The sequence below is a fragment of the Salvelinus alpinus genome, chromosome 13, assembly GCF_045679555.1.
Source record: "Salvelinus alpinus chromosome 13, SLU_Salpinus.1, whole genome shotgun sequence".
Classification (NCBI taxonomy): domain Eukaryota; kingdom Metazoa; phylum Chordata; class Actinopteri; order Salmoniformes; family Salmonidae; genus Salvelinus; species Salvelinus alpinus.
The window spans coordinates 48,017,626-48,042,647 of NC_092098.1; the positions used below are offsets into that span (position 1 = coordinate 48,017,626).

General features: G+C 46.4%; 1 protein-coding gene across 5 annotated transcripts in view; it reads left to right on the forward strand.

Annotated features, from left to right (window-relative positions):
- The first annotated feature begins 1,232 nt into the window (after positions 1 to 1,232).
- LOC139537820 (actin-binding LIM protein 3-like) overlaps positions 1,233 to 25,022 on the forward strand; it is a 124,686-nt gene continuing 100,896 nt past the window's right edge. For all 5 annotated transcript variants that reach the window (XM_071339637.1, XM_071339636.1, XM_071339639.1 and 2 more), the window contains exon 1: positions 1,233 to 1,751. In XM_071339637.1, coding sequence (XP_071195738.1) covers positions 1,739 to 1,751 — 13 coding nt within the window. In that variant the 5' untranslated portion in view covers positions 1,233 to 1,738. The remainder of the gene's footprint in view (positions 1,752 to 25,022) is intronic.

The following is a 25,022-nucleotide window of genomic DNA, read 5'->3' on the forward strand; positions in this document are numbered from 1 at the left end:
TGCGACACAAACAACAACACAGAGTTACACATGGAATAAACAAGCGTACAGTCAATAACACAATAGAAAAAAAGAAAGTCTATATACAGTGTGTGCAAATGGCGTGATGAGGTAAGGCAATAAATAGGCCATAGTAGCGAAGTAATTACAATATAGCAGATTAACACTGGAGTGATAGATGAGCAGATGATGATGTGCAAGTAGAAATACTGGTGTGCAAAAGAGCAGAAAAGTAAATAAAAACAATATGGGAATGAGGTAGGTAGATTGGATGGGCTATTTACAGATAGATATCATCTAAATGGTTAGTGCAATCCGGGATCCTTGGGACGTACCTACCCTAAACCCTAACCTTAACCCCTACCCTAACCATAACTGCGACCCTAACCCTAACCCTCATCTTAACCATTTTAAATGTCAACTTCAATGGGGTAGGGATGTCCCAAGGATCCTGTATTTAAATGACCACTAGATGCAGTGTTGCCAACTTAACGACTTTGTCGCTATATTAACCTAGTATTCAGACCCCTCTAGCGACACATTTTAAAAAAAGCGACTAGCGACAAATCTACCGACTTTTTCTGGTGTTATTGGAGACTTTTGAAGACTGAAAGCACTTATCGTTCTTACTCTTCTCAACGAGTAGCGGGGGCTGACGTGGGCCGCACCCCTGTCCCAAAGCACTCACAGGCGGCCCAGTCCTCCCGCAGCAGTCCCTCCCAGCTGCAGTCAGAGCAGGAGATGTTCACCCCTCCGAGTCCAGACTGCAAATGAATCGCGCATGCTGGAAGCCATGTAATAATTATTGAAATAATGACGTGGAAAAACTGTAGGTTGCCTAAATCTTGGAGTTCAATAGACATATTTATTTTACAATCTTCTCTTTTTAGTCATACATGTGGCTAGGAGTTAGGAAGCCCAGTAAGTATCCTAAGCTTAAATGTACATTAACTATTTTTGGCGTACTGATAATTACAAAAAGGTCAAATTTGCATACTACCTACCGAGGACCGACGAATTCCAATGTTTCCATGTCATGTGCTGACACTCAGACACCCACATGTAGGCCTGTCCTTCCTGCCAATGAAACGTAGCAGACAACCTCGTTCCTCTTAAATGAAGTTGTGTAAAAGCATGTTGGACCACTGCTCGGCGCTCGCGTACCATTTCGGTCCACCGCTCCATCCTGCCACTGCGCTCAGATCCGATCGAGCTCAGGTCATCCGAAAAGCTTCTACTCACCAGAGCGCATTGACAGCGGCGATGTACAAGTAGCCTACTACCATCGAAAGCGCAGCCTCTTTTACTGTATTCCTCAGAAGAAAGGATGCGGTGACGATGGAACAAGACAGAGCAGCTCTGTAGTAGCCTACTGTACAACAATTCCAATCCGGATTTAGTGAAATCCTCAACAGTCTCTACCAGAGCATTGTTGTAATCGGCTCCTGAACAGAGGGAACACCCCGTCTTTCCAATCAGGTTTCAGATTGATTCTTCACCTTGCTTAGAGAGGACAGGCACTCTGGACTGTATTTGGAGCTGAGAGAAGGCTGAGGAGTTTGGAGCTGCTCTGAGCTGAAAGCCTACAAATTAAATATGCCAGCCTTGCTCTAGTATTTTTCATTATTTTTGTTTTATTTTCTACCTATTACACAGCAGGACATGGTGCATATGACAACTGTATTTATCCAGTAACCTAATAGTTTGAAGGTATCACTTTTCGAATGCCAACTCAACAATGAACTCTAATGGTAAGTAGCCTATACTTCCTGTTATAATTTGTAATGATGTTTTTCATTACATTGTTATACCTTTGTAAACAAAGTGAATTCAGAGAAAGGTATTGAACCTTCATACAGGTAAAAAGGAAACGTAAGTTACTAAACCTGATTTTGCAGTATTTACTGTGGCAATGAATGTGGATGTAACCTACTAGAGAATAAGGCTCAGTGGTGCTTTAGGTTGCCTAGTGAGGGGAAGTGGAGGTATGGAATTGTTTTTGTAGGGGTTACACTCAGTACTGTAACACCTGCACACTCTAAATGACCCTCACCCCCCCCCCCCCCCCCCCTCTCGCGCTCTCTCTCTCGCTGTGTCTCTCTCTCCCTCCCTTCCTCCCTCTCTCGCTCTCTCTCTCTCTCGCTGTGTCTCTCTCTCGCTCTCTCTTTCTCTCTTTCTCTCTTTCTCTCTCACTCTCTCTGTCTCTCTCTCTCTTTCTCTCTCTCTCTCTTTCTCTCTTTCTCTCTTTCTCTCTTACTCTCTTTCTCTCTTTCTCTCTTTCTCTCTGTCTCTCTTACTCTCTTTCTCTCTTACTCTCTGTCTCTCTCTCTCTTTCTCTCTCTCGCTGTGTCTCTCTCTCTCTCCCTCCCTCCCTCTCTCGCTCTCTCTCTCTCTCTCTCTCTCTCTCTCTCTCGCTGTGTCTCTCTCTCGCTCTCTCTTTCTCTCTTTCTCTCTCACTCTCTGTGTCTCTCTCTCTCTTTCTCTCTCTCTCTCTTTCCCTCTTTCTCTCTCTCTCTCTTTCTCTCTCTCTCTCTTTCTCTTTCTCTCTTTCTCTCTTTCTCTCTTTCTCTCTTACTCTCTTTATCTCTTTCTCTCTGTCTCTCTTTCTCTCTCTCTCTCTCTCTCTCTCTCTCTCTCTCTCTCTCTCTCTCTCTCTCTCTCTCTCTCTCTCTCTCTCTCTCTCTCTCTCTCACATGTACACAGACATACCTACTCAATCAGTTCAATTGTTTATTTCTATATTTCACATCATCTTCCTCAGGTTGATTTGTCTCAAAGTGCTTCTGTGTGCTAGACTGTGGGGTGGGACAAGGTGTGCCATATCCTATAATTTAAACCATCCCAAACTGTCTGACAGAGGTTAAACAATCCCAAACTGTCTGACAGAGGTTAAACAATCCCAAACTGTCTGACAGAGGTTAAACAATCCCAAACTGTCTGACAGAGGTTAAACAATCCCAAGCCGTCTGATAGAGGTTAAACCATACCAAGCCGGTTCCCTGCTGTTGATTTGGATGTAGGAGGGTCTTACTCAACCTGCATGGCTTGTTGATGATAATTCCACCACTAAAACCACCACCCTCCATTTGGAATTGTGAGAAATCTCTCCCAAGATGAATCTCAGTGTGAGTGTCAAGTAGTTTTAACCTCTAGCAGACGGCTTGGGATGGTTTAACCTCTAGCAGACAGCTTGGGATGGTTTAACCTCTGTCAGACGGCTTGGGATGGTTTAACCTCTAGCAGACAGCTTGGGATGGTTTAACCTCTGTCAGACGGCTTGGGATGGTTTAACCTCTAGCAGACAGCTTGGGATGGTTTAACCTCTAGCAGACAGCTTGGGATGGTTTAACCTCTAGCAGACAGCTTGGGATGGTTTAACCTCTAGCAGACAGCTTGGGATGGTTTAACCTCTAGCAGACAGCTTGGGATGGTTTAACCTCTAGCAGACAGCTTGGGATGGTTTAACCTCTAGCAGACAGCTTGGGATGGTTTAACCTCTAGCAGACAGCTTGGGATGGTTTAACCTCTAGCAGACGGCTTGGGATGGTTTAACCTCTGTCAGACGGCTAGGGATGGTCTGTCAGACGGCTTGGGATGGTTTAACCTCTAGCAGACGGCTTGGGATGGTTTAACCTCTAGCAGACAGCTTGGGATGGTTTAACCTCTAGCAGACGGCTTGGGACGGTTTAACCTCTAGCAGACAGCTTGGGATGGTTTAACCTCTAGCAGACAGCTTGGGAAGCAGATACGGCTTGGGAGCGGTCCCACCTTTAGCAGACAGCTTGGGATGGTTTAACCTCTAGCAGACAGCTTGGGATGGTTTAACCTCTAGCAGACAGCTTGGGATGGTTTAACCTCTTGCAGACGGCTTGGGATGGTTTAACCTCTGTCAGACGGCTAGGGATGGTCTGTCAGACGGCTTGGGATGGTTTAACCTCTAGCAGACAGCTTGGGATGGTTTAACCTCTAGCAGACAGCTTGGGATGGTTTAACCTCTAGCAGACAGCTTGGGATGGTTTAACCTCTAGCAGACAGCTTGGGATGGTTTAACCTCTAGCAGACAGCTTGGGATGGTTTAACCTCTAGCAGACAGCTTGGGATGGTTTAACCTCTAGCAGACAGCTTGGGATGGTTTAACCTCTAGCAGACGGCTTGGGATGGTTTAACCTCTAGCAGACAGGCTTGGGATGGTTTAACCTCTGTCAGACGGCTAGGGATGGTCTGTCAGACGGCTTGGGATGGTTTAACCTCTAGCAGACGGCTTGGGATGGTTTAACCTCTAGCAGACAGCTTGGGATGGTTTAACCTCTAGCAGACAGCTTGGGATGGTTTAACCTCTAGCAGACGGCTTGGGATGGTTTAACCTCTAGCAGACAGCTTGGGATGGTTTAACCTCTAGCAGACGGCTTGGGATGGTTTAACCTCTAGCAGACAGCTTGGGATGGTTTAACCTCTAGCAGACGGCTTGGGATGGTTTAACCTCTAGCAGACGGCTTGGGATGGTTTAACCTCTAGCAGACAGCTTGGGATGGTTTAACCTCTAGCAGACGGCTTGGGATGGTTTAACCTCTAGCAGACAGCTTGGGATGGTTTAACCTCTAGCAGACGGCTTGGGATGGTTTAACCTCTAGCAGGCTTTGGGGTGAATTAATATTCCTTCAATCAATCAATCAGTCATTGATGGGTGGGGTATGATATTGGTTTGTGTTTATTCATTGATCTCAGTGTTGATGAGTGTGCTTTCTGGTCTGGGATTTGTCAGTGCAAATATTATGCAGAATGCCTTGAGGATGATTGATGGAATACTTCAAAGACACCTTTTGAATGTGAATCATTTCTCATAGTTACTAACAATCTCCTGCCTCTACATAACTGTCTCAGTTGCCTGTAAATTCAGAATATAACTCTAGCATTTACAGATATTTCTAGTAACATCTTTCTAGCATTTCCTCGGATATATGAATGATGGTGTGTTGTGTACTCTGACAGCGTAGAACAGATTACAGATGCAATCTCCTGTGTTCCCCCTGCTGGAGAAAATTTCATCACGCCAAAATATTGTTCTCTGGTGCTGTGGTGACACGGCAGCCAAAAACAAGAGGATTAAGCAGCGCTCCTGCAGCCTAGTGCTGGCCTGGTCTGACTGACTGGCTGACTGACTGACTGGTTGCTGCAGCCTAGTGCTGGCCTGGTCTGACTGACTGACTGGTTGTTGCAGCCTAGTTCTGGCCTGGTCTGACTGACTGGCTGACTGACTGGTTGCTGCACCCTAGTGCTGGCCTGGTCTGACTGTCTGACTGGTTGCTGCAGCCTATTGCTGGCCTGGTCTGACTGACTGACTGACTGACTGGCTGACTGACTGGTTGCTGCAGCCTAGTGCTGGCCTGGTCTGACTGACTGACTGACTGGCTGACTGGCTGACTGACTGGTTGCTGCAGCCTAGTGCTGGCCTGGTCTGACTGACTGGCTGACTGACTGGTAACCCAGCAGGCTGCTGTTGCAGCTAGCACGTGCCCCTGCGCCTCATGTTACAATCGCTCTATTTTGTCCCAATGTCATCTCTGGAATTATTTTGGTGTGCAGCTGACAAGCAAAAAGAGAGTGTGTTTGTGTCTGTGCCACCTCTACCACATATACACCTACACCTGGTAATGTTATCGTTCAGCAAAGCAGGTGGTTAGAGTAAGCCACTGCCAGGGCTGTACTCTAGCAAACTTTATGACCTCAATATCAAAGTGCATATATGGATATATGTTCCACGTCAGCTGTAGCCAGCTGTTTTAGGCTAGTCTCTCTGTTGATCCTCTTTTTCCATGATTCCAAGGGTCCTTAAGAATATTGAGAAAACACAGAAAAGTTCCACATTAACAGCATTTCTTAGACATGACTATTATCCCAATTGTAACGTAATACGCCGGTAGTCAGGAAGCAGGTGCAGAAGGTGAATTTAATAAAGAAACGATACAGATGAACAAACATGAGAAGCGTACAGAACGTGAGAGAAAACAATACTACCTAATGACTGCCGTCAACTGAGGGGCTAAATAAAGTAATCACGGAGAAAATGATAACCAGGTGTGCGTAATGATGGGAAGCAGGTGTGCGTAATGATAGTTGCCAGGGCCTGTGGTTAGTAGACCCGGTCGACGTCGAGCGCCGGAGGAAGGGAGCAGGAGTAGGCGTGACACCAAGTGTCTGATGTGATTGTGTAAAACTGCTTTGTCATAGAAAGCTGTCTCCATTGGTGGTCAGCCCCTTTGGTGTGGTAATAACAAACGTGTTAAAAGCACATCAGTAGCTGCTAATAGCCTGCTATTCATCATATCAGTCATGCTTGTCCAGACCAGGGGGGGTAATAACGACACGCCACTCTTTAACCACACTGACTGGGATTTTATTATAGTTCTGCTTAGCAGCGATGTACAATTAGTAAGGTAAAGAATCGAGTGGTGCATCATGTTTGATGCCGATAGCTAGCCCTGATCTCTCTGAATGGGCATGCAATGTCATCCCAGATTGCACATGACATTCTGACACACTTCATAGGGAGCCACAAACTGCTCACTGTGTACAGTAAGTATGCTGCCCTCCCTCTCTGTCTCTCTCCCTCGCCATCTCTCTTTCTCTCTCTCCATCTCTCTCTATCTCTCTCTCTACCCTATATCTCTCTCCCTTCTTTCTCTTACTCTCTCTCTCGACACATATCAACACCATCATCCCAGACAACCTAGACCCACTCCAATTCACATTCCGCTCCAACAGATCCACAGATGACACCATCTCAATTGCACTTCACACTGCCCTCTCCCACCTGGACAAGAGAGGAAATAACTATGTGAGAATGTTGTTTATAGACTACAGCTTAGCGTTCAACACCATAGTTCCCTCCAAGCTCATCACCAAGCTGGGGATCCTGGGACTGAACCCCTCCCTCTGCAACTGGATCCTGGACTGCATTACGGGCCGTCCCCAGGTGGTGAGGGTAGGCAACAACACTTCCACCACGCTGACCCTCAACACGGGGTCCCCTCAGGGTGTGTGCTTAGTCCCCTCCTGTACTCCCTCTTCACTCACGAATGCGTGGCCATGCACGACTCCAACACCATCATCAAGTTTGCTGGCAAAGCAATGGTGGTAGGCCTGATCACCGACGGCGATGAGTCAGCATACAGGGAGGAGGTCATAGACTTAGCAGTGGGTTTCCAGGATAACAACCTCTCCCTCAACGTCAGTAAGACCAAGGAGCTGATCATGGACTACAGGAGAAAGAGGGGAGAGAACGCCTCCATCCACATCGACGGGGCTGTTTGTGGAGCAGGTCGAGAGCTTCAAGTTCCTTGGCGTCCACATCACTAAGGACCTAACATGGTCCACACATACACGCACAGTCGTGAAGAGGGCACGACAGCGCCTCTTCACCAGCAGGTGGCTGAAAAGATTTGGTATGGGCCCTCGGATCCTCAAAAAGTTATACAGCTGCACCATCAAGAGCATCCTGACTGGCTGCATTACCACTTTGTATGGCAAATACACCGCCCTTAACCGCAAAGCGCTACAGACGGTGGTGTGGACAGCCCAGTACATCGCTGGGGCCGAGCTTCCTGCAATCCAGGACCTCTATATCAAGCAGTGTCAGAGGACGGCCCAAAAATTGCCAAAGACTCCAGCCACCCAAGCCATAGACTGTTCACTCTGCTACCGTCCGGTGAACGGTACCGGAGTAATGGCTTTCAGACATACAGGCTCTGAGACAGCTCCTACCCCCAACCAATAAGACTGCTAAATAGCCAGACTGGTAAATAGCCAATTAATGGTACCCTAACTATCTACACTGACTCTACGAACACTCACTAGACTCTATATACACACTCACTCAACTATTTATACACACCATATACACACTCACTAGACTATATATACACACAATATACACACTCACTAGACTATATATACACACTATATATACACACTATATGCACACTCACTATACTAAATACACAATATATACACACTCACTAGACAATATATACACGCCATATATATACTGTCAAAACTATACAGTTCAAGTTGGAAGTTTACGTACACCTTATTCAAATACATTTAAACTCAGTTTTTCACATTTCCTGACGTTTAATCCTAGTAAAAATTCCCTGTCTTAGGTCAGTTAGGATCACCACTTTATTTTAAGAATCTGAAATGTCAGAATAATAGTTCAGAGAATGATTTATTTCAGCTTTTATTTCTTTCATCACATTCCCAGTGGGTCACAAGTTTACATACACTCAATTAGTATTCTGTAGCATTGCCTTTAAATTGTTTAACTTGGGTCAAACATTTTGGGTAGCCTTCCACAACCTTCCCACAATAAGTTGGGTGAATTTTGGCCCATTCCTCCTGACAGAGCTAGTGTAACTGAGTCAGGTTTGTAGGTCTCCTTGCTCGCACACGCTTTTTCAGTTCTGCCCACATATTTTCTATGGGATTGAGGTCAGGGCTTTGTGATGGCCACTCCAATACCTTGACTTTGTTGCCCTTAAGCCATTTTGCCACAACTTTGGAAGTATGCTTGGGGTCATTGTATGCTTGGGGTCATTCGGCTTGCAAGCCTCCCCCTTTTTCCTCCAAACATAACGATGGTCATTATGGCCAAACAGTTCTATTTTTGTTTCATCAGACCAGAGGACATCAGACCAAAAAGTACGATCTTTGTCCCCATGTGCAGTTGCAAACCGTGGTCTGGCTTTTTTTATGGTGGTTTTGGAGCAGTGGCTTCTTCCTTGCTGAGTGGCCTTTCAGGTTATGTCGATATAGGACTCGTTTTACAGTGGATGTAGATAATTTTGAACCTGTTTCCTCCAGCATCTTCACAAGGTCCTTTGCTGTTGTTCTGGGATTGATTTGCACTTTTCACACCAAAGTATGTTCATCTCTAGGAGACAGAACGCGTCTCCTTCCGGAAAGGTATGACAGCTGCGTGGTCCCATGGTGTTTATACTTGCGTACTATTGTTTGTACAGATAAACGTGATACCTTCAGGCATTTGGAAATTGCTCCCAATGATGAACCAGACTTGTGGAGGTCTACAATTTTCTTTCTGAGGTCTTGACTGATTTATTTTGATTTTCCCATGATGTCAAGCAAAGAGGCACTGAGTTTGAAGGTAGGCCTTGAAATACATCCACAGGTACACCTTCAATTGACTCAAATGATGTCAATTAGCCTATCAGAAGCTTCTAAAGCCATGACATAATTTTCTGGAATTTTCCAAGCTGTTTAAAGGCACAGTCAACTTAGTGTATGTAAACTTCTGACCCACTGGAATTGTGATGCAGTGAATTAATTGTAAGTGAAATAATCTGTCTGTAAACAATTGTTGGACAAATTACTTGTGTCATGCACAAAGTAGATGTCCTAACCGACTTGCCAAAATTATAGTTTGTTAACAAGAAATGTGTGGAGTGGTTGAAAAACGAGTTTTAAAGACTCCAACCTAAGTGTATGTAAACTTCCAACTTCAACTGTATATACACACTCACTCACACACTACATTGACACTCCCACACAAAACCCACACACATTTAAATACACTACATATATATGCACACACACACACACACACACTTTTACACTCATCATTTGCTACTGATGCTCTGTTCTTTATTATTATCTATCCTGATGCCTAGTCACTTTACCCTGCCTTCATGTACATATCTACCTCAAATACCTTATTATTATCTATCCTGATGCCTAGTCACTTTACCCTGCCTTCATGTACATATCTACCTCAAATACCTTATTATTATCTATCCTGATGCCTAGTCACTTTACCCTGCCTTCATGTACATATCTACCTCTAATACCTTATTATTATCTATCCTGATGCCTAGTCACTTTACCCTGCCTTCATGTACATATCTACCTCTAATACCTTATTATTATCTGTCCTGATGTCTAGTCACTTTACCCTGCCTTCATGTACATATCTACCTCAAATACCTTATTATTATCTATCCTGATGCCTAGTCACTTTACCCTGCCTTCATGTACATATCTACCTCAAATACCTTATTATTATCTATCCTGATGCCTAGTCACTTTACCCTGCCTTTATGTACATATCTACCTCAAATACCTTGTACCTCTGCACATTGATCTGGTACTGGTACTCCCTGTATATAGCTCCACATTGATCTGGTACTCCCTGTATATAGCTCCACATTGATCTGATACTGGTACTCCCTGTATATAGCTCCACATTGATAGGGTACTGGTACTCCCTGTATATAGCTCCACGTTGATCGGGTACTGGTACTCCCTGTATATAGCTCCACATTGATCTGGTACTCCCTGTATATAGCTCCACATTGATCTGGTACTGGTACTCCCTGTATTTAGCTCCACATTCATCTGGTACTCCCTGTATATAGCTCCACATTGATCTGGTCCCGTGTGGCTCAGTTGGTAGAGCATGGCGTTTGCAACGCCAGGGTTGTGGGTTCATTCCCCACGGGGGGACCAGGATGAATATGTATGAACTTTCCAATTTGTAAGTCGCTCTGGATAAGAGCGTCTGCTAAATGACTTAAATGTAAATGTAAATGGTACTGGTACTCCCTGTATATAGCTCCACATTGATCTGGTACTCCCTGTATATAGCTCCACATTGATCTGGTACTGGTACTCCCTGTATATAGCTCCACATTCATCTGGTACTCCCTGTATATAGCTCCACATTGATCTGGTACTGGTACTCCCTGTATAAAGCTCCACATTGATCTGGTACTCCCTGTATAAAGCTCCACATTGATCTGATACTGGTACTCCCTGTATATAGCTCCACATTGATCGGGTACTGGTACTCCCTGTATATAGCTCCACATTGATCTGGTACTGGTACTCCCTGTATATAGCTCCACATTCATCTGGTACTCCCTGTATATAGCTCCACATTGATCTGGTACTGGTACTCCCTGTATAAAGCTCCACATTGATCTGATACTGGTACTCCCTGTATATAGCTCCACATTGATCTGGTACTGGTACTCCCTGTATATAGCTCCACATTGATCTGGTACTCCCTGTATATAGCTCCACATTCATCTGGTACTCCCTGTATATAGCTCCACATTGATCTGGTACTCCCTGTATATAGCTCCACATTGATCTGGTACTGGTACTCCCTGTATATAGCTCCACATTGATCTGGTACTGGTACTCCCTGTATATAGCTCCACATTGATCTGGTACTCCCTGTATATAGCTCCACATTGATCTGGTACTGGTTACTCCCTGTATATAGCTCCACATTGATCGGGTACTGGTACTCCCTGTATATAGCTCCACATTGATCTGGTACTGGTACTCCCTGTATATAGCTCCACATTGATCTGGTACTGGTACTCCCTGTATATAGCTCCACATTGATCTGGTACTCCCTGTATATAGCTCCACATTGATCTGGTACTGGTACTCCCTGTATATAGCTCCACATTGATCTGGTACTAGTACTCCCTGTATATAACTCCACATTGATCTGGTACTGGTACTCCCTGTATATCTCCATTCTTGTGTATTTTATTTTATTCCTCTTGTTTTACTATTGTATTTTTATTTTTAAACTCTACATCGTTGGGAAGGGTTTGTAAGTAAGCATTTCACGGTAAAGTCTACACCCGTTGAATTCGGCGCATGTGACAAATTACGATTTGATTCTATTTCTCTCTCTCTCTCTCTCTCTGCAAAACGTATATATGGCATGTTGTCATGGTAAATGGCAGACCAAGTGGGCAGGGAGTATGATAGAGAAATTGTCACGTCTCTCCAGCCAACAGCAGCTTAGCGGACTATGTGAAAGGATTTGGTCGGCAGTTGGTGTTAAGTGACAGGCATGTAATTCGTGATAGGGTCTGGAAATAGAGAGATATATACTCTACCTTTGCACACACACACACGCACGCGCACGCGCACGCGCACGCGCACGCACACGCACACGCACACGCACACGTGGACGCACAGACACATACACAGAGACACTCATAAACAGAGACACAGACACACCGATAGCATGACGTTCACTGTGTCCCCTGCTTTTAGAAAGTGCCGTGTCAGCATTAACCCGCCAGGGCTGTCACTGTTGGTCAGGCCTGAGCAGTGATGTACAAAATCACCTGCAGCAGTAGCTATCTGTAATGGCTACACTGATCCCCCTCTAAGTCCGTGTGTCCCTGGCCCTGGTGCACAGAGTTAAGGGGGTCTCTAGTCTAAATGCCATAAAATGTTGAGGTTCAGCGATCGGAAATTGGCATGATGCAGATTGCAGAATTGTCTCTGTGAGTTACGTGCAGTAAAAATAATGGCATTTTATAGCTGCATTCTGTGTTTGTATATACATGTGCTACTATATTATGGCTTTATAATCAACTGCTGCTATAATTAATCATAAAAAATGCTGTTATATTAATTCCATTATCCCAAACCATCACTCAGTTGACTGTCTCTCTGTGTGAGCAGCAGGTAGTGAACACAGCATGTGGTCAGCTCTAATCTATTGTCACCACTGTATTTATCCTGTTGGCCTGGCTATTGGCTACTGTCCATATGGACCACAAGGTCAGGAACGGTTGACTATAACAATGCCCATCCCCCTGATAACACCACCCACAAATAGACTATTGTCCCTCTGATTCCCCAGAGTAGGTTTTTGAAAGAGTGGCCCTGCCCTTATAGATTTTGTACTTTTTTGGTCATTTAGCAGACGTTCTTATCCAGAGCAACTTACATTAGTGAGTGGATACATTGTCATTTGGTCCCCCATGGGAATCGAACCCACAACCCTGGCGTTGCAAGTGCCATGCTCTCCCAACTGAGCCATACAGGACCCACTAACTGATGGCCTGTCTGCCCGTTGGCCTGCCTGTGTATGTGTGTGTTGGGGTGTGTTGGGGTGTGTGTGTGTGTGTGTGTGTGTGTGTTGGGGTGTGTGCGTGTGCGTGTGTGTGTGTGTGTGTGTGTGTGTGTGTGTGTGTGTGTGTGTGTGTGTGTGTGTGTGTGTGTGTGTGTGTGTGTGTGTGTGTGTGTGTGTGTGTGTGTTGGGGTGTGTGTTTGTGTTTGTGTTGGGGTGTGTATGTGTATGTGTGTGTTTGTGTGCGTGCGTGTGTGTGTGTGCGTGTGCGTGTGTGTGTGTGCGTGTGCGTGTGTTGGGGTGTGTATGTGTATGTGTGTGTTGGGGTGTATGTGTGTGTTGGGGTGTGTATGTGGTGTGTTGGAGTGGCTGCCCCCTCTCTCCCCACTTCAGGCTCTTTTGGAGGGGATCCCAGATAGTTCATGATCTCAGTGCTACGGACGGACGGATGGATGGAATCACTGTCTCTTGTCCTTACTGAGTGGCATGGACAAAATGGCATGCTGAATGGAATGAACAGAGGCCTTTGTTTTGATGGGATAGATAGTCAAAGGCTTGCCATTGCATCACGTACTGTATCCTCATTGTTCAACTTCTGCTTGACCAACAGCAGTAGTGTATTATTCATATGTACCTATGTACTACATATGCTGTTGAGGCAGGACAGTCATTATCACTCATCATTCTAGGTTCTAAACTCAACCTGGTATCATGGCTCTGGATAGATACAGGAAGCTTATAGCTATGTCCCAGTACTGTCTGGATAGATACAGGAAGCTTATAGCTATGTCCCAGTACTGTCTGGATAGATACAGGAAGCTTATAGCTATGTCCCAGTACTGTCTGGATAGATACAGGAAGCTTATAGCTATGTCCCAGTACTGTCTGGATAGATACAGGAAGCTTATAGCTATGTCCCAGTACTGTAGATGCATGGTCGTATATCCCAGAGAAAGTGGGCTGGAACAGAACCCAACAGTGGAAGTGGGCTGGAACAGAACCCAACAGTGGAAGTGGACTGGAGCAGAACCCAACAGTGGAAATAGACTGGAACAGAACCCAACAGAGGAAGTGGACTGGAACAGAACCCAACAGAGGAAGTGGACTGGAACAGAACCCAACAGAGGAAGTGGACTGGAACAGAACCCAACAGAGGAAGTGGACTGGAACAGAACCCAACAGAGGAAGTGGGCTGGAACAGAACCCAACAGAGGAAGTGGGCTGGAACAGAACCCAACAGAGGAAGTGGGCTGGAACAGAACCCAACAGAGGAAGTGGACTGGAACAGAACCCAACAGAGGAAGTGGGCTGGAACAGAACCCAACAGAGGAAGTGGACTGAAACAGAACCCAACAGTGGAAGTGGACTGGAACAGAACCCAACAGAGGAAGTGGACTGGAACAGAACCCAACAGAGAAAGTGGGCTGGAACAGAACCCAACAGAGGAAGTGGGCTGGAACAGAACCCAACAGAGGAAGTGGACTGGAACAGAACCCAACAGAGGAAGTGGACTGGAATAGGACCCAACAGAGGAAGTGGGCTGGAACAGAACCCAACAGAGGAAGTGGACTGGAATAGGACCCAACAGAAGAAGTGGGCTGGAACAGAACCCAACAGAGGAAGTGGGCTGGAACAGAACTCAACAGAGGAAGTGGACTGGAACAGAACCCAACAGAGGAAGTGGACTGGAACAGAACCCAACAGAGAAAGTGGGCTGGAACAGAACCCAACAGAGGAAGTGGGCTGGAACAGAACCCAACAGAGGAAGTGGACTGGAACAGAACCCAACAGAGGAAGTGGACTGGAACAGAACCCAACAGAGGAAGTGGACTGGAATAGGACCCAACAGAGGAAGTGGACTGGAACAGAACCCAACAGAGTCTCAGACCAGTCTGGATCATCCTTCCAAAAGTTCCAGATTATGACATAGTTTAGCTGCTTTAGCCTGCCAATGTTTCCCTCCTCCCCATTGAGGCAGGCAACTATCTTGAGTTGCAGAGTCTTCCTAGCAACGTGACGACAGCAGCATCCAAAGAGGAGACAGAAGCTTGGTTGGTGCTGCTGCCAGTTCCTGAGGGGCACCCCTGATGCTGGCGAGGCCTCTCTAACCAGATGGCATGAGAGGGACAGTGGCACAGCGGCCAAAGTAACCAGCGAGCCACCTGGAGTGTGTGTGTGTGTGTGTGTGTGTGTGTGTGTGTGTGTGTGTGTGTGTGTGTGTGTGTGTGTGTGTGTGTGTGCGTGCGTGCGTGCGTGCGTGCGTGCGTGCGTGCGTGCGTGCGTGCGTGCACACGTGTGCGCCTTATAATGTAATTATTTATTCTAAAACACTGAAGTAGAAGAGCTGTGACCTGTCAAATGGTTTACTACAGCGATACTGTTGTCAGGGACAAGAATGCAATAAGAGATACGCCCATTTAGAATGCATAAGAACCAGTCCAGAACCAGTCATAGCAGATTCATGTAATAGCTGATATGATTTAGCTTCCTACTGTTCTAGTCATTGCCTGATTCCCTCAGTCAGTTTCTCTTCTGTCTTAACATGAAGTGCTTTGTAACGCTAAAACTAGTGGATAGACACTTTTTTTTTTTTCACCTTTATTTAACTAGGCAAGTCATTTTTTTTCAATGACGGCCTAGGAACCGTGGGTTAACTGCCTTGTTCAGGAGCAGAACGACAGATTTTTACCTTGTTAGCTCGGGGATTCGTTTTTGCAATCTTCCGGTTACTAGTCCAACGCTCTAACCACCTGCCTTACATTGCACTCCACGAGGAGCCTGCGTGGCAGGCTGACTACCTGTTACGTGAGGGCAGCAAGAAGTCAAGGTAAGGTGCTAGCTAGCATTAAACTTATCTTATAAAAAACAATCAATCTTAACATAATCACTAGTTAACTACACATGGTTGATGATATTACTAGTTTATCTAGCGTGTCCTGCGTTGCATATGCTCCTACTTGCGATGCTCCTACTTCGACAAACGGTGATGATTTAACAAGCGCATTTGCGGGGGAAAAAAGCGCTGTCGTTACACCAATGTACCTAACCATAAACATCAATGCCTTTCTTTAAAATCAATACACAAGTATATATTTTTAAACCTGCATATTTAGGTAATATTGCCTGCTAACATGAATTTCTTATAATTAGGGAAATTGTGTCACTTCTCTTGCGTTCCGTGCAAGCAGTCAGGGTATATGCAGCAGTTTGGGCCGCCTGGCTCATTGCGAACTGTGTGAAGTCCATTTATTCCTAACATAGGCCGTAATTAATTTGCCAGAATTGTACATAATTATGACATAACACTGAAGGTTGTACAATGTAACAGCAATATTTAGACTTAGGGATGCCATCCTTTAGATAAAATACGGAACGGTTCCGTATTTCACTGAAAGAATAAACGTTTTGTTTTCGAAATTATAGTTTCCGGATTCGACCATTTTAATGACCAAAGGCTCGTATTTCTGTGTGTTATTATGTTATGACTAAGTCTATGATTTGATAGAGCAGTCTGACTGAGCGGTGGTAGGCAGCAGCAGGCTCGTAAGCATTCATTCAAACAGCACTTTCGTGCGTTTGCCAGCAGCTATTGCGCTGTTTATGACTTCAAGCCTATCAACTCCCGAGATTAGGCTGGTGTAACCGATGTGAAATGGCTAGCTAGTTAGCGGGGTGCGCGCTAATAGCGTTTCAATCGTCACTCGCTCTGAGACTTGGAGTAGTTGTTTCCCTTGCTCTGCATGGGTAACGCTGCTTCGAGGGTGGCTGTTGTCGATGTGTTCCTGGTTCGAGCCCAGGTAGGAGCGAGGAGTGGGACGGAAGCTATACTGTTACACTGGCAATACTAAAGTGCCTATAAGAACATCCAATAGTCAAAGGTTAATGAAATACAAATGGTATAGAGAGAAATAGTCCTATAATTCCTATAATAACCTCAACCTAAAACTTCTTAATTGGGAATATTGAAGACTCATGTTAAAAGGTTAAAAGGAACCACCAGCTTTCATATGTTCTCATGTTCTGAGCAAGGAACTTAAACGTTAGCTTTCTTACATGGCACATATTGCACTTTTACTTTCTTCTCCAACACTTTGTTTTTGCATTATTTAAACCAAATTGAACATGTTTCCTTATTTATTTGAGGCTAAATTGATTTTATTGATTAAGTTAAAATAAGATTAAGTTAATATAAAAAACAAGTTAAATTGTTTTTTATATTAAGTTAAAATAAGTGTTCATTCAGTATTGTTGTAATTGTCATTATTACAAATATATATTTTTTTTATCGTCCGATTAATCGGTATCGGCCTTTTTTGGTCCTCCAATAATCGGTATCGGTATCGGCGTTGAAAAATCATAATCGGTCGACCTCTAGTTTACAGTATGTCCCCGTGTGTTTGCAGCAGCAGCCCAGGCTTAGCTCTAACATGTAGCAATATTCACTATTCTCTCCTGTCTGACCTTGAGATAGCATGATGGAGACAATCACTGAGCTATCTGACCTTGAGATGGCATGATGGAGACAATCACTGAGCTATCTGACCTTGAGATAGCATGATGGAGACAATCACTGCGCTGTCTGACCTTGAGATGGCATGATGGAGACGATCACTGAGCTGTCTGACCTTGAGATGGCATGATGGAGACGATCACTGCGCTGTCTGACCTTGAGATGGCATGATGGAGACAATCACTGCGCTGTCTGACCTTGAGATGGCATGATGGAGACAATCACTGAGCTATCTGACCTTGAGATGGCATGATGGAGACGATCACTGAGCTGTCTGACCTTGAGATGGCATGATGGAGACAATCACTGAGCTATCTGACCTTGAGATGGCATGATGGAGACAATCACTGAGCTATCTGACCTTGAGATGGCATGATGGAGACAATCACTGAGCTGTCTGACCTTGAGATGGCATGATGGAGACAATCACTGAGCTGTCTGACCTTGAGATGGCATGATGGAGACGATCACTGAGCTGTCTGACCTTGAGATGGCATGATGGAGACGATCACTGAGCTATATGACCTTGAGATGGCATGATGGAGACAATCACTGAGCTATATGACCTTGAGATGGCATGATGGAGACGATCACTGAGCTGTCTGACCTTGAGATGGCATGATGGAGACAATCACTGAGCTATCTGACCTTGAGATAGCATGATGGAGACGATCACTGAGCTGTCTGACCTTGAGATGGCATGATGGAGACAATCACTGAGCTATATGACCTTGAGATGGCATGATGGAGACGATCACTGAGCTATATGACCTTGAGATGGCATGATGGAGACAATCACTGAGCTATATGACCTTGAGATGGCATGATGGAGACAATCACTGAGCTGTCTGACCTTGAGATGGCATGATGGAGACGATCACTGAGCTGTATGACCTTGAGATGGCATGATGGAGACAATCACTGAGCTATCTGACCTTGAGATGGCATGATGGAGACAATCACTGAGCTGCCAGATCCAGTCTGACCGCTGTCGTCTGACGCCTCACCTGTCACTGACATAAAAAATACCCATAAACCCTGGCGGTGGGCCACCCTTGACATGTCTGAGTCCCTGCTGATTACACCATCATGGTGAGGTGACAAGGACGCCAGGCGCTGCTCTGCTCTCCTCTGTCATAGTCTCCCCCCTCCTCTACCCTCTCCGCTCAGGGCTTGTCAACATAGTCAGACCTCACAGCTCTGTCTAATCCTGAACATCTACTGTACTCAGCAGATCACACTGGTTGTTTACCCAGGATCAAATCACTTTTATTTGACAATGTAAGGAATTACCGATTAGTGTTTTTATGATTGATTGATTGATTGATTCAGTTGATTGAAATAATCATAAGGACCATTGCCATGTCAATGAAGTCCTCAGCTGTTATGTTGAGTTAACAGTGAGAGAGAACAGAGGAGAAGCTGTTATGTTGAGTTAACAGTGAGAGAGAACAGAGGAGAAGCTGTTATGTTGAGTTAACAGTGAGAGAGAACAGAGGAGAAGCTGTTATGTTGAGTTAACAGTGAGAGAGAACAGAGGAGAAGCTGTTATGTTGAGTTAACAGTGAGAGAGAACAGAGGAGAAGCTGTTGTCTTCAGTTGATGGAGGGAAGAACATCACACCACAGAGTTTGTGAGAGTATTAGTCATTGTCATCGAGACCAAAGCATTTCCACCCCAATGCAAAAATTCAGCAACAAAAGACAGTGTATTGTTTTCCTAGTGGATTGTGGGAAGTTTTTGGAGTAAAGCTGTATAATGTATATTCCAGCAGGTGCATGGCTCCTGTCACAGAATGATTTACATCTCTCATTTTCCTCACACACACACACACACACACACACACACACACACACACACACACACACACACACACACACACACACACACACACACACACACACACACACACACACACACACACACACACACACACACACACTCAGAGAGCTTGGGTGTCGTTCCTTGGTGATAAACAGTGCCATCAGAGAGACAGATGAATGGAGGGTAAGGGGGAGCTGTCACTCAGTGAGTAGCTGTGGCTGAGGAAGTTAACTGGATGTCTGTCTCATGCATCTCTTCCTTCCCAGGTGTCGTGGTGAGATCGCGTGTGTCAGTGACGCCAGTCAGGGCTTTGTTCTCTGTGATGGATAAACAGCTGGGTTTGTCTCCCTCTCCTCTCTTCTCCGCTGGTTACAGGGTGACGTGGACTGACGTCACTGGGAGGCAGAAGCCTGTGACTACAGATTTGATCAGGTGTTTTAGTAGCCGACAGAGATGGCCGCCTCGCTTCGCGTTCCTAGGAAGTTCCAGTATTTCGTTTTTTTAATGTGTTATTTCTTACATTGTTACCCCAGGTAATCTTAGGTTTTATTACATACAGTCGGGAGGAACTACTGGATATAAGAGCAACGTCAACTCACCATCATTACGACCAGGAATACGACTTTCCCGAAGCAGATCCTCTGGTTGGCCTACCACCCAGGACAATGGATCGGATCCCAGCCGGCGAACCAAAACAACGACGCCGCAAAAGGGGCAGACGAAGCGGTCTTCTGGTCAGGCTCCGGAGACGGACACATCGCGCACCACTCCCTAGCATACTACTCACCAATGTCCAGTCCCTTGACAACAAGGTAGACGAAATCCGAGCAAGGGTAGCATTCCAGAGAGACACCCGAGACTGTAACGTTCTTTGTTTCACGGAAACATGGCTCACTCGAGACACGCTATCTGAATCGGTACAGCCACCTGGTTTCTTCACGCATCGCGCCGACAGAAACAAGCATCTCTTTGGTAAGAAGAAGGGCAGGGGTGTATGCCTTATGATTAACGAGACGTGGTGTGATCATAACAACATACAGGAACTCAAGTCCTTTTGTTCACCTGACTTAGAATTCGTCACAATCAAATGCCGACCGCATTATCTACCAAGATAATTCTCTTCGATCATAATCACAGCCGCATATATTCCCCCCCAAGCAGACACATCGACGGCCCTGAAAGAACTTCATTGGACTCTATGTAAACTGGAAACCACATATCCTGAGACTGCATTTATTGTAGCTGGGGATTTAAAAAAGGCTAATCTGAAAACAAGACTCCCCAAATTCTATCAGCATATCGATTGTGCTACCAGGGCTGGCAAAACCCTAGACCACTGTTATTCTAACTTCCGCGACGCATATAAGACCCTCCCCCGCCCTCTCTTCGGAAAAGCTGACCACGACTCCATTTTGTTGCTCCCAGCCTATAGACAGAAACTAAAACAGGAAGCACCTGCGCTCAGGTCTGTTCAACGCTGGTCCGACCAATCGGATTCAACGCTTCAAGATTGCTTCGATCACGTGGACTGGGATATGTTCCGCATTGCAGCGAACAACAACATTGACAAATAAGCTGATTCGGTGTGCGAGTTTATTAACAAGTGCATCGGTGATGTTGTACCCACAGCGTCTATTAAAACATTCCCCAACCAGAAACCATGGATTGATGCTTTTAATCAGGGCAAGGTGGCCGGAAACATGACCGAATACAAACAGTGTAGCTATTCCTTCCGCAAGGCAATCAAACAAGCTAAGCGTCAGTATAGAGACAAATATTCGTATTCATTCCTTTACACTGTGTGTATAAGGTAGTTGTTGTGAAATTGTTAGGTTATATTACTTGTTAGATATTACTGCATGGTCGGAACTAGAAGCACAAGCATTTCGCTACACTTGCATTAACACCTGCTAACCGAGTGTATGTGACAAATAAAATTTGATTTGATTTGAAGTGCGTGTTGTTGATGACGACAACAGTCGAGGTGATCATAGAGCATCGTTTCCTCTTTCATAACGTGTCATCCACTGTTCCATCACGCTGGGGTTTTATTTTACCTTTATTTAACTAGGCAAGTCAGTTAAGAACAAAGTCTTATTTTACAATGACTGCCTACCGGGGAACAGTGGGTTAACTGCCTTGTTCAGGGGCACAACGACAGATTTGTACCTTGTCAGCTCGGGGATTCAATCCAGCAACCTTTCGGCTACTAGTCCACCGCTCTAACCTGCCGCCCCAACGCTCTAACCACTAGGCTACCTGCCGCCCCAACGCTCTAACCACTAGGCTACCTGCCGCCCCAACGCTCTAACCACTAGGCTACCTGCCGCCCCAACGCTCTAACCACTAGGCTACCTGCCGCCCCAACGCTCTAACCACTAGGCTACCTGCCGCCCCAACGCTCTAACCACTAGGCTACCTGCCACCTCTACACTCTAACCACTAGGCTACCTGCCGCCCCAACGCTCTAACCACTAGGCTACCTGCCGCCCCAACGCTCTAACCACTAGGCTACCTGCCGCCCCAACGCTCTAACCACTAGGCTACCTGCCGCCCCAACGCTCTAACCACTAGGCTACCTGCCACCTCTACACTCTAACCACTAGGCTACCTGCCGCCCCAACGCTCTAACCACTAGGCTACCTGCCGCCCCAACGCTCTAACCACTAGGCTACCTGCCGCCCCAACGCTCTAACCACTAGGCTACCTGCCGCCCCAACGCTCTAACCACTAGGCTACCTGCCGCCCCAACGCTCTAACCACTAGGCTACCTGCCGCCCCAACGCTCTAACCACTAGGCTACCTGCCGCCCCAACGCTCTAACCACTAGGCTACCTGCCACCTCTACACTCTAACCACTAGGCTACCTGCCGCCCCAACGCTCTAACCACTAGGCTACCTGCCGCCCCAACGCTCTAACCACTAGGCTACCTGCCGCCCCAACGCTCTAACCACTAGGCTACCTGCCGCCCCAACGCTCTAACCACTAGGCTACCTGCCGCCCCAACGCTCTAACCACTAGGCTACCTGCCGCCCCAACATGTTAATGTTAGTCTCTGCTCTTGTTTAAGTGAGGGAGGGGTATTACTGTAGTAGTTACAGACAAAGCCTTTGGCTGTCAGCTTCAATCTTGGGTCATCTTCTCAGACACTAATCTCCCAGGCAGAACACACTCACACCCATGCCAGGACAATTAGCAGCACATTTTAGAGCTGATTTCCCTGTGAGGCCAGTGGCGCTCACTAGTGTGGTTCTAATGTAGCAGGGCCCAGTAGTATCAGATTGTAACTGTGATGCTGTAGCAGGGCCCAGTAGTATCAGATGGTAACTGTGATGCTGTAGCAGGGCCCAGTAGTATCAGATGGTAACTGTGATGCTGTAGCAGGGCCCAGTAGTATCAGATGGTAACTGTGATGCTGTAGCAGGGCCCAGTAGTATCAGATGGTAACTGTGATGCTGTAGCAGGGCCCAGTAGTATCAGATGGTAACTGTGATGCTGTAGCAGGGCCCAGTAGTATCAGATGGTAACTGTGATGCTGTAGCAGGGCCCAGTAGTATCAGATGGTAACTGTGTTGCTGTAGCAGGGCCCAATAGTATCAGATGGTAACTGTGATGCTGTAGCAGGGCCCAGTAGTATCAGATGGTAACTGTGATGCTGTAGCAGGGCCCAGTAGTATCAGACGGTAACTGTGATGCTGTAGCAGGGCCCAGTAGTATCAGATGGTAACTGTGATGCTGTAGCAGGGCCCAGTAGTATCAGATGGTAACTGTGATGCTGTAGCAGGGCCCAGTAGTATCAGATGGTAACTGTGATGCTGTAGCAGGGCCCAGTAGTATCAGATGGTAACTGTGATGCTGTAGCAGGGCCCAGTAGTATCAGATGGTAACTGTGATGCTGTAGCAGGGCCCAGGAGTATCAGATGGTGACTGTGATGCTGTAGCAGGGCCCAGTAGTATCAGATGGTAAGTGTGATGCTGTAGGGTTACTGTAGATCCTGTTGTAGTGGATTAGAGCTACAACAGAGATATCAATAACTCACAGAAAATACAGCATATTGGATTAAAGTTTATGGCATCAGGACATATTTCTGTTTGTTTTTATCCTAACATTTAGGCCTGCTGTACACAACACATCATCCTTTTGAGAGATTAACCATTTTATCTCCTCGTATATTAAGAGTGACATTGTTCCAGTAATGTCCATTGAGGGAGGGAGGGGCTTTGAGACTATAAATCTAAAGTCTCCTCTAATAAGGATTTAGACAGCTCCACACGGGGGATGAGAGACTGTAATCCTGCTATGCCCCCTCCCTACCCCTCTGTGTGCGTGTGTCGCACGCCTCGTCACCAAGCAGCATGGGAGGAGATTACACACGTCCTCCCCATCCACACTCTCCTTTTCTCCCCTCTCCTCTCCTTTTCTCCCCACTCCTCCCGTTTCCTCTCCTCCTCTCCCCTTTCCTCTCCCCACTCTATTCCCCTCTCCTCTCTCCACTTTCCTCCCCTCCCCTCTCCTCTCCCCACTCCCCTCCCCTCTCCTCTCCCCACTCTCCTCTCCTCCTCTTTCCTCTCCTCTCCCCACTCTCCTCTCCTCTCCCCACTGTCCTCTCCTCCCTTCCCCTCTCCTCTCTCCACTCTTCTCTCCTCTCCCCACTGTCCTCTCCTCCCCTCCCCTCTCCTCTCTCCACTCTTCTCTCCTCTCCCCACTGTCCTCTCCTCCCCTCCCCTCTCCTCTCTCCACTCTCCTCTCCTCTCCCCACTGTCCTCACCTATCTTCTCCTCTCATCATGCAGTCTGGGAGTCAGGCTCCTATGGGCTCCACCACACCGCCTCACTGTTCAAACCTAAACAACCCTCACAAACACACCAGCTCAGACAAATGGTTATTCTCATGACTCATGGAAGGTGTTATGAATGCCTATTGCCTACGTCAAGTGCAGTATTACCAAATAAATAACCCATCCGAACAAGAGATCAGAAACTCAGTGTTGAGTTGAGTGATCAGCCTACTGATGAATGATGGATAGCTCCGTGGCTGTTTGTTCCTCTCTGTGGTGAAGGAATGTAGCCTTTGAGTGCGTTATTTAGCGGGCCGTTGTCTGGTGATCAGTTCATTTCCCCACTCTTCAGACCCTGTTGGTCTTTTGTTTGCTTTGCTTCTTGGTACAGTATGTCACAGATACTGCTGGGACTGCTGGGACTGCCATAGCTGTTCTGTTCTATATCACACCCTGCTGTGAATAAATTCAGCTGGACAACTTCAGACCCTGGGCTTAACATCGTCCCTCTTAGCGTTGCCTTCTCCTCCAAAGCGCGGACACTGGAAAAGACACTTTGTAATGAATTTGATCAGAAATCCCACTTGATCTCTTGAGAGTTGGTGGCTTTCCAAGAACCCTGGGTAATGTGTGACTATCAAGCCCAGTCTAAGCCAATATATTATCTCCAGTAAGTATCTGGCTGTCCGTCTGTTTGCCTGCCTGTCTGTCTGGCTGTCCGTCTGTTTATCTGTATGCCTGCCTGTCTGGCTGTCCGTCTGCTTGCCTGTCTGTCTACCTGTCTGGTTGTCCGTCTGCCTGGGTGTCCATCTGTCTGTCTGTCCGTCTGTTTGTCTGTATGCCTGCCTGTCTGGCTGTCCGTCTGTTTGCCTGTCTGTCTACCTGTCTGGTTGTCCGTCTGCCTGGGTGTCCATCTGTCTGGCTGTCCGTCTGTTTGTCTGTATGCCTGCCTGTCTGGCTGTCCGTCTGTCTGTCTACCTGTCTGGTTGTCCGTCTGCCTGGCTGTCC